Source organism: Salvia hispanica, chromosome 1, assembly GCF_029641045.1.
Source record: "Salvia hispanica isolate PSC_SH4W2 chromosome 1, Shi_PSC_v1, whole genome shotgun sequence".
NCBI lineage: Eukaryota > Viridiplantae > Streptophyta > Magnoliopsida > Lamiales > Lamiaceae > Salvia > Salvia hispanica.
Genome location: NC_142692.1, coordinates 65,141,975 through 65,155,287, shown reverse-complemented (window position 1 = coordinate 65,155,287; position 13,313 = coordinate 65,141,975). Strand labels below are relative to the sequence as shown.

Here is a 13,313-nt window from a genome sequence, read left to right as displayed (position 1 = left end):
AGCCACCCTATTTATAGGAGTTGAACATAAAGAGACTGGGGACTTATCACTTTGAAATCACTTTTGAGAGAATAGCTCCATTAGCTCTAAGTTCCACTCTCTAAATCCAGCAGCCTGCCATGAAGATTCCGGCCACCAGCCGGCGGGGAGTCATCATGCCTGAATCATTCCAGCCGCCATAGTTCCAAAAGTTCTTCCATTTTTAGTTTCCGAGGAGCCAAACAATCTTTTATTTTCTTTGTTTTTAAGATTTCTTAACTTAAGTACTTGTTTTGCTTGCATTAAACTTGGATTCTAGTAGTTACTTTGGTTGGAACATCTTTTGGGTGATAATCTTGAATGCAATGAAGTTTATTGTAGTTTTATTTTGTGTTTCAGCTTGCTTACGATTTCATTCTGCCTAGTTAGCTAGATCCGGTAGTTTTATGTTGATTTCTGTTGCTTAAGTGCTTGAATCTGCCTACCTTAGTTAGATCTAATCTTTCCTTAATGTGTTTACAAGTTTTAATCGGTTTAAGTTTCTAAAAAATGCATGGAATTCGTTTCTGTTTGTTTCTGTCACTCTGTCCTATTGACCAGTATGCGTAAATCTCAGTTTTTCTTGCTTTCGTTCTTGATTTCAAGTTAAGTATTGCATTTACGAATTTTTGAGCTTGAGCATTCATCAATGGAGTTTGTTAGATCTGGTTAATTTAGCTTGGTGAAGAAGGAAATGTCACAATCAAAGATATGTTACTTTTGTTACTTTTTGCTTTTGTACTTGCACTTTTTCAGCTTTTCTACAACCCAGCAGCCAGTTTGCCAGCATGTCCTTTGATTCCCTTTACCTTTTGTCTAGCCATTTTTAGTAAGTTTTATCTAGTAGCTTCTCATATGCATAACTAGGTGTCCAACTTTCACATTCACGTACACATCCAGTAGCATTAAGCATTTAGTTACTTACTGGTCAGTATAGGTAGAGTCTCATTTTAATTTTACACCTAGGTAGAACTCAACTCCAAAAGCGTGGTAGCAAACCAACCCTTCCGAAATGTCTTTGCAATTGCACTTCGCCTACATCCATCTCTGTGGGATCGACCCTTACTCCATTATACTAGCCAGTAGAAGTGGGTTGAGGTATTTTTGTTGACAAGAGGTTTTAGGCACAGACCCAACGACACAGCTAGGTCTAGGCACCCTCCTGGCCAGTTGACACGCACACACAAGAGTCGTCGCCCCTAATATAAAACCTCTTCCTTGTCACTGACACTTCAAAAATGAGTCCTCCCCAATTTGAAGCCCATATGGACGGAATTGTGCATATGAAAGCTCAACTTGGTATTCGGGCTCGATCTAACTTGGGTGCACCGTCGACTTCGGGGGATGATTCGCCGGCGGAGTAGTATTTATAATTTAAATTAGAGTATTTTAATTATGTATTTTTAATTTTTTTTAGGATTTTAATTGTGTACTCCCTCCATCCCAGAAAAAGTCTGTCCCATATTTGGAGTAACATTTAGAATTTACCATATTTGCACATAAAATTTTACCCCATTATTCAATAAAATTACACTCAAATGCCATTATATACACAAAAATAAACCAAAAAATAAATCAAACACTTAACCCCCCCCAACCCCCCTCATTTGACTTTCATTTCTCTCTCACTCCACCTTCCCGTCTCTCTCTATTCCTAATCGAAGAACCCTAATCGGCTCCTACTGTAATCGCCGATCTAAATCCGACGATTACTCCATCGCCGTTCGCTTCTCATCGCTAATGAATGGGATGCTTTGTCGAAGTTTGAATCGTTGTCATCTTTCGATACACCTCCCGGAACCTTAATCGTCCCTGATACACCACCAGAAGTCATTGAACGGTGGGAAATCAAACGAGCGGTCGATTAGTACCACCGATCGGGAAATCCACGACGGTTTGGGGGGGTTGACGAGTATGAGGTCGTCGAAGAAACTGAGCTTCCCCCACCGGCCGAGGACTTCGACGGATCTAAAACCCAGCCACCGTCTGAGGGCTTTGACGGGTCTGAACGTCAACCACCGTTCCAGCTCTATGACGACTCTGAAACCCAGCCACCGTCTGAGGGCTTTGACGGATCTGAACGTCTACCACCGTTCCAGCCCTATGAAGACTCTGAAACGCAGGCACCTTGGCTCCCCTTTGACGCATCTGAACCTAAACCACAGTCTTCATCAAAGGTGGAGTACATCGAGAATGAAAAAGCAATGTTGTTGATCTTGTTGCCGGGCATGAAAGATCTCCTCTAATCTGTGAGTATTTTTTCAATTCTAAGCCACCCCCTGTGTAGGGTTTGGAGGCTGTTTCAGTTGAATTGATTGAGGGTTATTGTTGCCTTGGCTGTGTTGATTGGTTTTTTGTGAACTTAGCCACCCCTATGATGGTTTGGAGGCTCTGATTTGCAACTTTGCTCCTCTGTGATGAATTTTTTCTGAGAGTTTTGCATGCTCAGCTATGATTCCTCTGTGTTGGTTGGTTTTTTGTGAACTTAGGCTCCCCTATGATGGTTTGGAGGCTCTGAATTGCAACTTTGCTCATCTGAGATGAATTTTTTGTGAGAGTTTTGCATGCTCAGCTATGATTCCTCTGTGTTGGTTGGTTTTTTGTGAACTTAGCCACCCCTTTATGGTTTGGAGGCTCTGATTTGCAATTTTGATGTCTTTGGTTGGTTTGTTGGCTCTGATTTGCATTTATGCTCCTCTGTGATGAATATTTTGTGAGAGTTATGCATGCTCAGCTATGATTCTTCTGTGTTGGTTGGTTTTTTGTGAACTTAGCCACCCCTTTGATGGTTTGGAGGCTCTGATTTGCAATTTTGATGTCTTTTGGCTGGTTTATGGGCTCTGATTGTGTGTTTACTCCTCTGTGATGAAGCTTTTGTGAGAGTTATGCATGCTCAGCTATGATTCCTCTGTGTTGGTTGGTTTTTTGTGAACTTAGCCACCCATTTGATGGTTTGGAGGCTCTGATTTTCAATTTTGCTGTCTTTTGTTGGTTTGTTGGCTCTGATTTACAAATTTTAAAAAAACACACACCAACCATGTCTTACACTTAGAGTTCATACAAAATGCAACTTCTAGAGCTGTAAGCAAGCCTATGTACCATATACCAGAATGCAGCCTGGTAATCCTAGCCCAAAATGAAGGCTATAACCCAATAAACAAGTTTACATCCTAAACACCAACCTATTTTGATGCTTATACTGTAAACCCCTTGATCCAAGTGGCATAGCTAGAAATCTAAAACATTGATTAGGTGCCCTATGCAATATGAGACACCCACATCATTCTCAGGGAGTAGTAGATACTCCAAGCTTTCTCTTACCAGATTTTCTTCAACTTCAAGTGATGTAGGAAGCCCCACTGTCCTTCTCAGCCTTTCTTTGTTCAAGTGGGGTATTTTGTAGTTGTTGCCCCCATGCACTTCTATGATCTTGCTGAAACAACTTTGCAATGTTAAGAAAACATTGTTCAAAGTTTGTGGTGTGAGTTCCTCAAAAGAACTCCAAACATTACCCAATAATTCATCTATATATCCTTGCTTGCATTGGCTGGCCACTTAGCCTTGATTGCTGGAATAATCTGTGCATTATGTATGAATAAATAAATGAATGGCTAAGTGATGACATTACAAATGTCTGATAGGAATGTGAGTTGAAAAATATCCATACCTGATTCAAGAGACATTCTCTCATTGCTTCCTTGTTAACTGATGGAATAGACTTTGTCTCCAGTGTCCCACTTGGCCTATTCTTTGACTTTCTTTTGGCTGGAACTTGTTCTGTGAATGGGAATATGCCTATTTTACCATCAAAGATGGTCTGCCCATCTGTCCCAAACTGTGGCCTACTTACAGCACACATGAACATCACTTTTGTGATGAATCTTTTTTATTTGCAAGATCTGTAAGGCTCATCCTTATCCGGCAACAGGTAGTATATGTCTGAAGCTTTTGTCATGTAAAACCATTTCTCATCAATATGAACTGTGTTGTGCCTTGCATGATAAATAAGCTTCCCTTCATCTATAGCTGGCTGAATATGAGTAAGACACCATCTCATTCTACTGATTTTATTTGCTTCAGTCAGTGCTGGCTTTATGGCATTTGTATGTGGCCTTATCAGGTTATTCTTTGCCCATCTACCAACTGTGGTCTTGCTCACTTCCATCTTACTAGCAACTTTTCTATAGCAAGATCTCTCAAGAAAAGTCAATTGTCTGAACTTATCTCCATCAAAATTTAGTTTACCTATTTTCTTAGTATATCCTGATACTCTGCTCATCATGACAACAGGTTTCCCATCTTCAATGTGCTGTTTGGCTATCCCCCATAAACGGCTCACTGTCGTTCTGTGTACTTTGAATCTCTTGGCTGCCAGTTCAAATGAACCATGTGGCAGTGCTCCAGCTCTGCATTGCTGTTGAAGGAACCGCACAATATGGTTCTTCTCTTGGCTGCTCAAAGTCCGGTTGGCCCTCGGCCCCTGCTCTGGTTCTGCCTCTTGAAACTGCTCCTGCTCCTGCTCCATATGTTGCTCCATCTGGAGCATATGCTCCTGCTCTGTCTGTTGCTCCATCTCTTGCTCCATCTCCTCGGCCCTATGATGAGAATTCTCCTAGGGTAATTTAGCTATAAATACCTTTTGGTCGGTTTGTTGGTAGGTGGAGTTCAAGTGCTTGGATTAATGGTGGAGTGAATGTATTTATAGGTATAGTTTAGCTTAGATTTGGTTTTGGATCTTTCCCTCCATGGGATTTGGTTTTGGATTTTTCCCTCCATGTGAATGTAATGAATGTTTCCCTCCATAATTTGGAGTTTGAGTTAGTGAATATTGAATTTGATTCCCTCTTTAAATTTGTTGAGATGTTAAGGCCGAAAAAAACAAGGGTGTGCAATGTGTGAAACATTTTTTTAAATTTTAACTTTGGCAAAGCTTAAATTTTTGTAAGGAAAAAAGATTAAACAAGTTGGAAAATTAAAAACCATAAGTTTAAATAATTTTAACAACAAAACTTATAAGTCAAAAAAGAAACATTTTAAAATCTAAAAAGGCAACCATCTCACTTTCCACCAACTCACTTCATTTATTACACACTCCACCTCTCACTTCATTAATTACACACTCCACCAATTCATTAAAACCCGTGTCATAACTAAATGTTACTACAAATGTGGGACGGAGTGAGTATTTTTTTATTTTTTAGGCCTTTAAATTGTAATGTTTATTTTATTTAATGAAGTGTGTTTTTATTAATTGAATTTGTTGGAATTAAAAATAAAAAATGAAATTGAATGAATAGTTAAGGGATGAGATGGTTAAGAGATGGAGGGATGCAGGCGCTGTCTCTTAGTTAAGAGATGGGCTGAAAAGTACAGTGGGACTTATGAATAGTTAATGGATGAGATGGTTAGAGGAGTGTTATATTGTTAACTCATAACGTAATTGCTAACTACAACTAAATAATAGCCATTAGATATTCAAATTAAGGACTTAGATCATTAATCCCTAAATGTCAATACGATCAACGAAAAACGTCAATAAGGCAATATGATTAATTCCAAAAAATATCAATAGGGGTATTAATGTCAATTAACTACATATTTAGTTATAACTAACTTTTAAAAGAAATCCCAAAACTTTAAACTCATATAACATATATCAAATTAAAGATAATTTCATAAGGATTCCAACAATGTCCTACATGCATTTGTTCCGACGTCAAAATTTGAAAAAAAATTCAAAATTTTTTAATTTTTTCGTACAAGCAGAAATGTCAACATACTATACAAAATATGTCAATATAATACATGTAGAATGTCAATATAAGCAATGAGTTAACATTCTTAAAGCATTGTGTTGACATTTTCAAAGCATTGTGTTGATATTTTCGAAACACTATATTGACATTTTCATCCAAAACCTCAATTTGGAGTTTTTTTTTTATCTTTTTTTATTTTATTAATAAAAATGAGAATTACACGTGGCAAATTGTAGACCACACGTTTTCTAAAATCCTATGACCTTAAATTAGTTGTAGTTAGCAATTAAATGATGAGTTAGCAATTGATCACTTTCCATATAGTTAAGGAATAAATATGATATAGGGACGTGGATGGCCTCATGCAAACCCCTTTTCTCTTTATTTGTATGCATTTGCTACATCATTAAAGTCTGCCATGGAATTGGATATGGGGACTCCACCTTGTTGCTTTCTTAATTCGGGGGAAATCCATCAAATCAAGATACTCGATGAATCTGGATATATGGTGGAGACAAATTAAGGGATGTGTAATTTGTTTTTATTCATTTAAATGCCACCTTAGATTCACTTTTGCCATCTTAAAATCGATTCACGGAGTGTGCAGAATCAGCAAACCATAAATGTCCTTAGTTCATGGACTAAGTCACTATTATCCACTTTTTGTCTATATTTCCGAAAAAAGTGAAAATGACTAGTTAGTTTCCTTATATTGAATCTCTTTCAGTTCAAATTTGAACAAAGCGACCGCGGATCATCTGAGGAATTTTCAACTAGGAGAAAAATAAATTTTAAATCTATTGGATTTGATTAAGATATAATAAACTTGTATATCAAGAATTTCAAAATCTTGTGGAACAAATGTATGTAGCCATGTAGGCAGATTTCATTTTGAAGCAACTATTCCTATATAATTTGCAATAGAACGAAAATAAAAGATCTAAAATTAGAGATTTAAATTCTAACCAATTACACAAGCTACGCATGTATCTAATTTTTTTCATTTTCCAATAAGAAACTATATCTATGACAAGAGTGCAAAATATGAAATCTTTTAGCAATGAGTTATTTTAACATTGACGGCAAAGAGGTGCACGCACGCAAAGTAAAGTTGGAAGTAGCACTGCATTTCAACAACAAACTCAAGTCTTTTTGCAAAGAATACATGGCCACTTGCATTCTACACATTTGCTACTATAACATTTGAAAAATTTTCCTTGCGTTGGATTTGTGGCTCAATCAATCCCTTTTTCTTGATGCCTATGGCATCCACAAAGCCGCCCGGGCGCGATTTCATTGCAATGCGGAAATCGGTAAGGCTTTATGCCGATCGATCCCTATCCAGCTGAAAGGCCGGCCCAGCCATCCGACGGTCCGTGCGGCTACATACACTCATGATTTCCTACTCTTTTTTCACATTCACTCACTCTTCTTATTACACTCTCTTTTTTTAATCTTTCTACAAATGATCAGAAATGGATTCAAGTGCTCAGACAATTTTCATGGCCTACGCATATGCAGTAGGGTGGGATACCAACAATTCAACGACTTGCAACGAATTGACAGGGGCAACTGTGCCATTGTTTGGAACCACCCAAAGTTTTCAGGTGGTTATTTAGGCGGTCCTGAGAAAAGAAAGATCAATTCTTCGGAGACATACAAGACGAGACATTTGGCATCAACACTCCTTTGGATGAGAGTTTTAGCACACGGATGCCTTCCGACTTTCATCCCATGGGCCATAAAACAACAAGAGGAAGGGCAAGGGTTGAATGCGTGAATCTGAGCTAGACCCCGAGCATGAAATTCTTTGGGAAAGCGATGCTTCTGATGTACAAGTCAGCCATTTTATGGACCCTTCGACATTGCGCGAGGCCGAGCGTCTCCACCGTGAAAAGATGAGTGTGGAGCTTGAAAAAAACTAGGGGCTTACTTAAATTTTAGTTTTGAAATTATATTCTTTTAATTATAATTTAACTTCAAATTATTGCAAGTTTTTCATTTTAAAGTTATAGTATGAAGTAATTTTTCTTTTCTAAAATAATATTTCTCAAATTAATTTGTGGCTTAAATAGGATTGATCACCTTGCAATAGTAGTGATTGAATGAAAAATATTAACGTGACAACTAAAATTGCAGCTGAAATTAAAATGAAATATATTATAGTGACAACTGAAATTGCAGCTGAAAAAGGGGTTTGTTTTTTAGGTAGCATTGTTGACGACCGTATAAATCTTTCTTTGTATTTGCTCATGTGACTTCAGCTGAAAGAGCTTTCTTGACCATTCTATACTCAATATAGTTTCCAGAAAAAGAGAAAAACAAAAGAAAAAAGAAGTCCAGTCCAGTGTCCACCTTTATCCATTTTCAGCTTCTTTTTTTCCTTGTAAATTCCAGAACAAACTCAGATCAAATTTGAAGGGCTTTATCAAGTGCTTGGATCATTCAACAGATATCTTTCCAATACCATATTTAAGTATACATGCATTTACTTTTGTTGGATAATGAAATGAGGGATAGAAAAGAAAATGAGTTATTTTATCACTATCTTTTATAGAAAAATATATTATCACATCAATACCCATTATAATATTCTTATGAATGGAATTGAAAATGGCAAAATAGAAGTGAACAAAATGATGCAAAGATAATAAGTAACTTAAAAACTAGATCCATAAATATTACTTACTAGTAAAACATAAAATATTTACACAAGCTGTGCCACATAAAAGGGGACCCATGTACAACATAGCAACATGCCTGTCGATATAATTCGTTGATTTCGAATATCTTGTTCTTTATTTTCAATAATATTTCGACAGCTACCAGATCTCACTTAGTAACTATTCTGTGAATGTTGATGTTGTCATATCCAAACTCATTACCCATTCAAGAATCATCACAAGGAAGAATTGCACAATTGATGCTCATGTACCAATTTAACAATGCACAGTATTTTTATTTGTACAGAAATTTCCAATATAGAGTGTATTTGAATTCCCAAAGCAAAATAATTTTGCTACCACATTTACCAATGGAATAAGAATAAATTGATGCAAACAGCAAAAGGAAAAGCATTGATTGATGTCGACAGCCTCAAATTCTCCAATTTCATTTGCTCCAATCGCCAATATTACAATTACAAATGTTGTTTTTCCCCTTTGGAAGAAAGTAGTTTTTGAAGCGCCAATTATTGATCAATATCCACCAAAAATCAAATTTCACACAGCAATCAATGAACAAAAGAAAGAGATGAACTAGTTCCAAACAAGACTCAAAAAACCCCAATATTAAGTCCTTTTTCTTCGAATCTTATTTCCAGATTTCGAATCGCAGAAATTGTGTGCAGATCGATCGTTGATAGCTACTGCAGCCGTGCATATCATAATCACACGACTTAGCGACAGAAAATAGGAATTAATTAATTAATTACCTGTAAATTCAATCGATTGTAGCCCTAGCTTCGGCGACGGATGCGAGCTTCTGGAGGTTGAGCTTCACGACCGTGTCGGCGAAGAGGCGCGTGTCCTCCTCCGTGTTCCCCTCCGGCACGTCCACCGCGTACGACTCCAGCACGATGGTGGAGTTTCCGCCGGGGAGCTCGTGCACGGACGTCACCGATCGGTAGTTCCTGAGGCGGTGGTCCCCGCCGATGATGCTGAATCCGGTCACGCGCCGGTCGTCGTCGAGGATGTCGAGGCGCTCGGTGCTGGTGGCCGCCGGCAGCCCCGATATGACGGCGACGTCGCGCAGCTCGCCGACGCGCACGGTGAAGCCCTCCCGCACGCTGCAGCTCTTGATGAAGTGCTTGTACGTCTGCGGCTTGTCGAAGCGGCGGACGATGGACCAGACGTCCTGCGGAGGCGCATGGACGCGCTGCGCCAGTATGGAGGAGCATTGGCCGGCGTTGACCCTGTAATTGTGGAATTCCGCCACCGCGGGTTTGAGATCCTCGAACTCCTCCGGTGTCAGCCCCGGAGGAACTGCTACGTGGTGCGATTCCGCAGTTGATTCTGATGCTGGCTGTTTAATCGCATCTTCGATTGGCTCCATGGAATTGGGGAAGACTGAAGAGAGAGAGAGAGATTTGTTAATTAATCTGAAAATAGAGTTGAATTTGAGAAGTGTGTATTTTCCTTCAATTTTGTAAAGTTTATATACTCCATATAATTAATGGTGGGAGGTTGAGGGTAGAATGGGAATAAGAATATAGTGAATTATTGTGATTTATATAATTGAAAATTTGCAATAATGGAGGGCCAGTGTGGATGGGAGCACAATAATACTCAAATTACTATTGACATCCTTTTTTGGGTTAGGCATCATATTTTTTTCATTTCTTTTCCATGCAAAACCTTAAATTCAAGACTTTTAGTATTTAATTCTTACTATATTATGAAGGTGGAGTGTGAGATGTGATTTAGAGGGTATAAATTAATGTAACTCGCTACTTTCACATCAACTCAGTTAAGTCTTAAAAGATAACTCATGCACTTAAGTGTGCTTTAGACCAATCATAATTTGCTTTCTAAATAAGTTGAATAATAACTTATGGGACACTTTGTGGTGATAGACAGCTAATCCCCTTAAAATAATTGTGGTATGAATTTATTTATATGTAAAAAATTTCGTTGCATAAAATGATTAGGCATTTAAGCTATTCACATTTAGGAATGTACTCGTATATTACGTATTATTAGGTGTCAATCCTTTATCATTTTGCTTACCTCAAAGTTAATTAATTCTAACTATAAAATTAAAATATATTAACTCTAATAATTTTTGTGTGTAAATGAACAAATTAATTTGACTCATAAAATTTAACAAAAAATTAAAAAAAGCTGGAGAATAGGGAAAGGAAATAAAATACTATATGAACATTTGACATAGCGTATTGCTATCGTGGAACACTATAAAGTGCAATACATTTGTCTAGTTGGTTAGCTTAAAATAAACTATTTTTCGGCCATACTTGAAACTTGAAAGTATAGTTTTTGGCACCGACATGTCATCAATGGAGTTTTTTAATCCAAATTTGAACCTTGTTCTCTCAGCTGATTTTGAAAGCATATAACTGGATGGAATTTATTTAAGTTTAGCATGACTTCTGGAGTATTTTCAATCATGCTAACCACATGGAGTAATGATTTAATATAAGCTGAAAAACGAAGTAAAATGGTAGTTTAATAAGTAAATGTTCAGATGCACTGTGAGAGCATCGCCAACGGCGGATGTCCCGGCGGGCGTCGGACAGCGTGCCCGACGTCCGTCGCGGACGTCCGGTGCGGACACGGGAGATTCGTGGTGTTGCCGGGACGTCCGTCGCCACGGCGGGCGAACGTCCGCCACTGTGTCATGCCAACGGATGTCCGCGGCGGACGTTCGATTTTTTTTTTTTACAAACTCTATATATACGGCTCGTTGAACTTCATTTCATTCGCACCACTTGTTTTAACGAGTTTCTCTCTCTCTACATTCATTTCTTTTGACGATAAATGGAGCACTACGATAGTGATTCTCCTGCCACGAGCGAGTCACAAACGCAGAATATTCTCTCGTCGTATATTCCCGCTCGAGTCGGGGGAAATACCGGCGGAAGTGCACCGATATCCGGGATGATGCCCAGAATGACGACGATGATGCAGCAACCCCAAATGGCGGGGATGATGCCTGGGTACTACAATATGCCCGACAGCCCGAGATGAATTGTTTAATTCCGTACATTATTCCGTAAATTGTTTAATTTGGTGAATTTGTGAATTTTTTTTATTGCGGGATGTCCGCGCGGGAAGGGCGAGGGACATCCGCCACTGTGCAGTGGGAAGTCCTTATGACGTGGCAGTGTTGTAGGAGGTCCTTATGACATGGCAAGAGGTGTTTTGGGAAAGTCAGTCGGGAAGGCTATGGGACACCCGCCCCATTGGAGATGCTCTGAGACTGAAGAGGGCGGGCACACTTGTGCTTATAAACATCTGCCAATAAATCATGACTGCAAGACGAGAATCCTATTGCTTCTTGTTGAGTAATTGTGCAAACTACATTCTATATTTCAAAAAAAGAGCAAACGTAATGTTTTATTCTAAACCTGCAACGTTTTTATGAATTTAATTCGGAATATTATTTTTTGAATTATTATATCCGTATAAATGAAAACGGTCTGAATTTGATTCATTTTGGACGGCGCTGTCAAAATTTGACGGTCAATGCTAGTTATCTCAATTTTGATTGGATTAATGATTTTAACTCAATAATGTATTCTATCTTTTTGATTCTAAACACTTTCTCTGTATTCGTCCACCATCACCATCCCCTCCATCCTAGAAACGACACCCAATCCACAGATATTCGGCCGTGGTGTAGTGGAAGTTGCCGACGTCATGAACAAGTGCTCCCATTTTAGCATGATATGGCTAGACTATATCCCCATCGTGGCTCTCCACTTCTACCCCTGAAATGCTCCCAATGTCATTTTTTCAACACCGTTGTTGTCTAGATCAAGAACTCCCACATCCTCTATCTCCAACACTTTTACCCTCTAGCATCATCTCCCCCCTTCACCCTCTCCGCCATACCCATCGCCGTTGACCTCGCCCTCACAGCCTCCACCTTTGACACTAACTTCTCCCCCTAGTCTCCAACACCCCTAACCCGTCGCCAAATTCCATCAATTCGACCCACAAATGCCGCTGCCACATCAGATTTAGCGTCTGCTCATTGTGTTAAAATTGTTAATCCAGTAAAAATTGAGTTAATTGGCATTGACCGTCAAGTTATTTACCGCGCCGTCCAAAATGGATCAAATTCAGACTGTTTTCATTTATTCGAGATGCAATAATTCAAAAGTTAATATTTTGGACCCAAATCATAAAATTTTCATTTATTTAGGACCACAAATAATCTTTACTCTTTCAAAAATTAACTAAAATTGCAACTTACATGGAGTATAAGTGTGTTATTCAACTAATATTGGTAATACATATTTTGAGAAGCAATCCAAAAATGAAATCATAGAAATTTAATGTAAAATAGACAATATCACTCTAATATAGAGTTTGCATATGTATCAACAGGTTTGTGTTAAAATGACAACCCCTCTTAAAGTGACACCGTGATACCATTTATACAACAATATTATAAACGATAAACAACAATATTATAAATGATACACAACAATCTATAGATTGCTGTATAGCGTGTTGAATATTGCTGGCCAAGAAAAATTGTTGTATAGTGTTCAAAATATTGTTGGCCGTCTTTTTCAGATTTTTTTTTTTGCCACGTGGCAACTTATTATTCGTCCATGTGTACAAATGATTAACTAAGAATGGTGGTATGATGTTATTTTAAGAGGTGGTGACACCCTAGCACTCCCCTATATCAACATATCCAATAATAACATTTTTCATCTATAAACTGAATATTTAATAACCTCAAGTATTTATTTGGCCGTTTAGTGGGGCTGAAAATCTCTCGTAAGTTTGCCAAGATATCGATATATATAAGGCGAAATGATGAATACAACAATAGTAACCTATTATA

At 38.3% G+C, this 13,313-nt stretch overlaps 2 protein-coding genes across 3 annotated transcripts; both read right to left on the bottom strand.

Moving 5' to 3' along the window:
* Positions 1 to 3,904: 3,904 nt before the first annotated feature.
* On the bottom strand, positions 3,905 to 4,603 carry LOC148934407 (uncharacterized). Its single transcript, XM_089062293.1, has one exon. The coding sequence runs from the start codon at positions 4,601 to 4,603 to the stop codon at positions 3,905 to 3,907; it is 699 nt and encodes a 232-aa protein (XP_088918419.1).
* A 3,304-nt stretch (positions 4,604 to 7,907) lies between these two features.
* On the bottom strand, positions 7,908 to 9,915 carry PYR1 (Polyketide cyclase/dehydrase and lipid transport superfamily protein). Of its 2 annotated transcripts, none has more exons than XM_048081905.2 (2): positions 9,208 to 9,915; positions 7,908 to 8,157 (listed from the first exon to the last, which is right to left on the bottom strand). In XM_048081905.2, exon 1 carries the CDS (start codon positions 9,825 to 9,827, stop codon positions 9,216 to 9,218), a length of 612 nt encoding a protein of 203 aa, XP_047937862.1. In that variant the 5' UTR covers positions 9,828 to 9,915; the 3' UTR covers positions 7,908 to 8,157; positions 9,208 to 9,215. The 2 variants fall into 2 exon arrangements, with proteins under 2 accessions (XP_047937862.1, XP_047937861.1); XM_048081904.1 differs by lacking the exon at positions 7,908 to 8,157 and adding an exon at positions 8,856 to 9,141 and having other exon boundaries at positions 9,208 to 9,914.
* Positions 9,916 to 13,313: the final 3,398 nt, after the last annotated feature.

Excerpts from the sequence above, each read along its gene's own strand:
- LOC148934407 (XM_089062293.1), bottom strand. The coding sequence starts at position 4,603 with ATGGAGCAAGAGATGGAGCAACAGACAGAGCAGGAGCATATGCTCCAG.
- PYR1 (XM_048081905.2), bottom strand. The coding sequence starts at position 9,827 with ATGGAGCCAATCGAAGATGCGATTAAACAGCCAGCATCAGAATCAACT.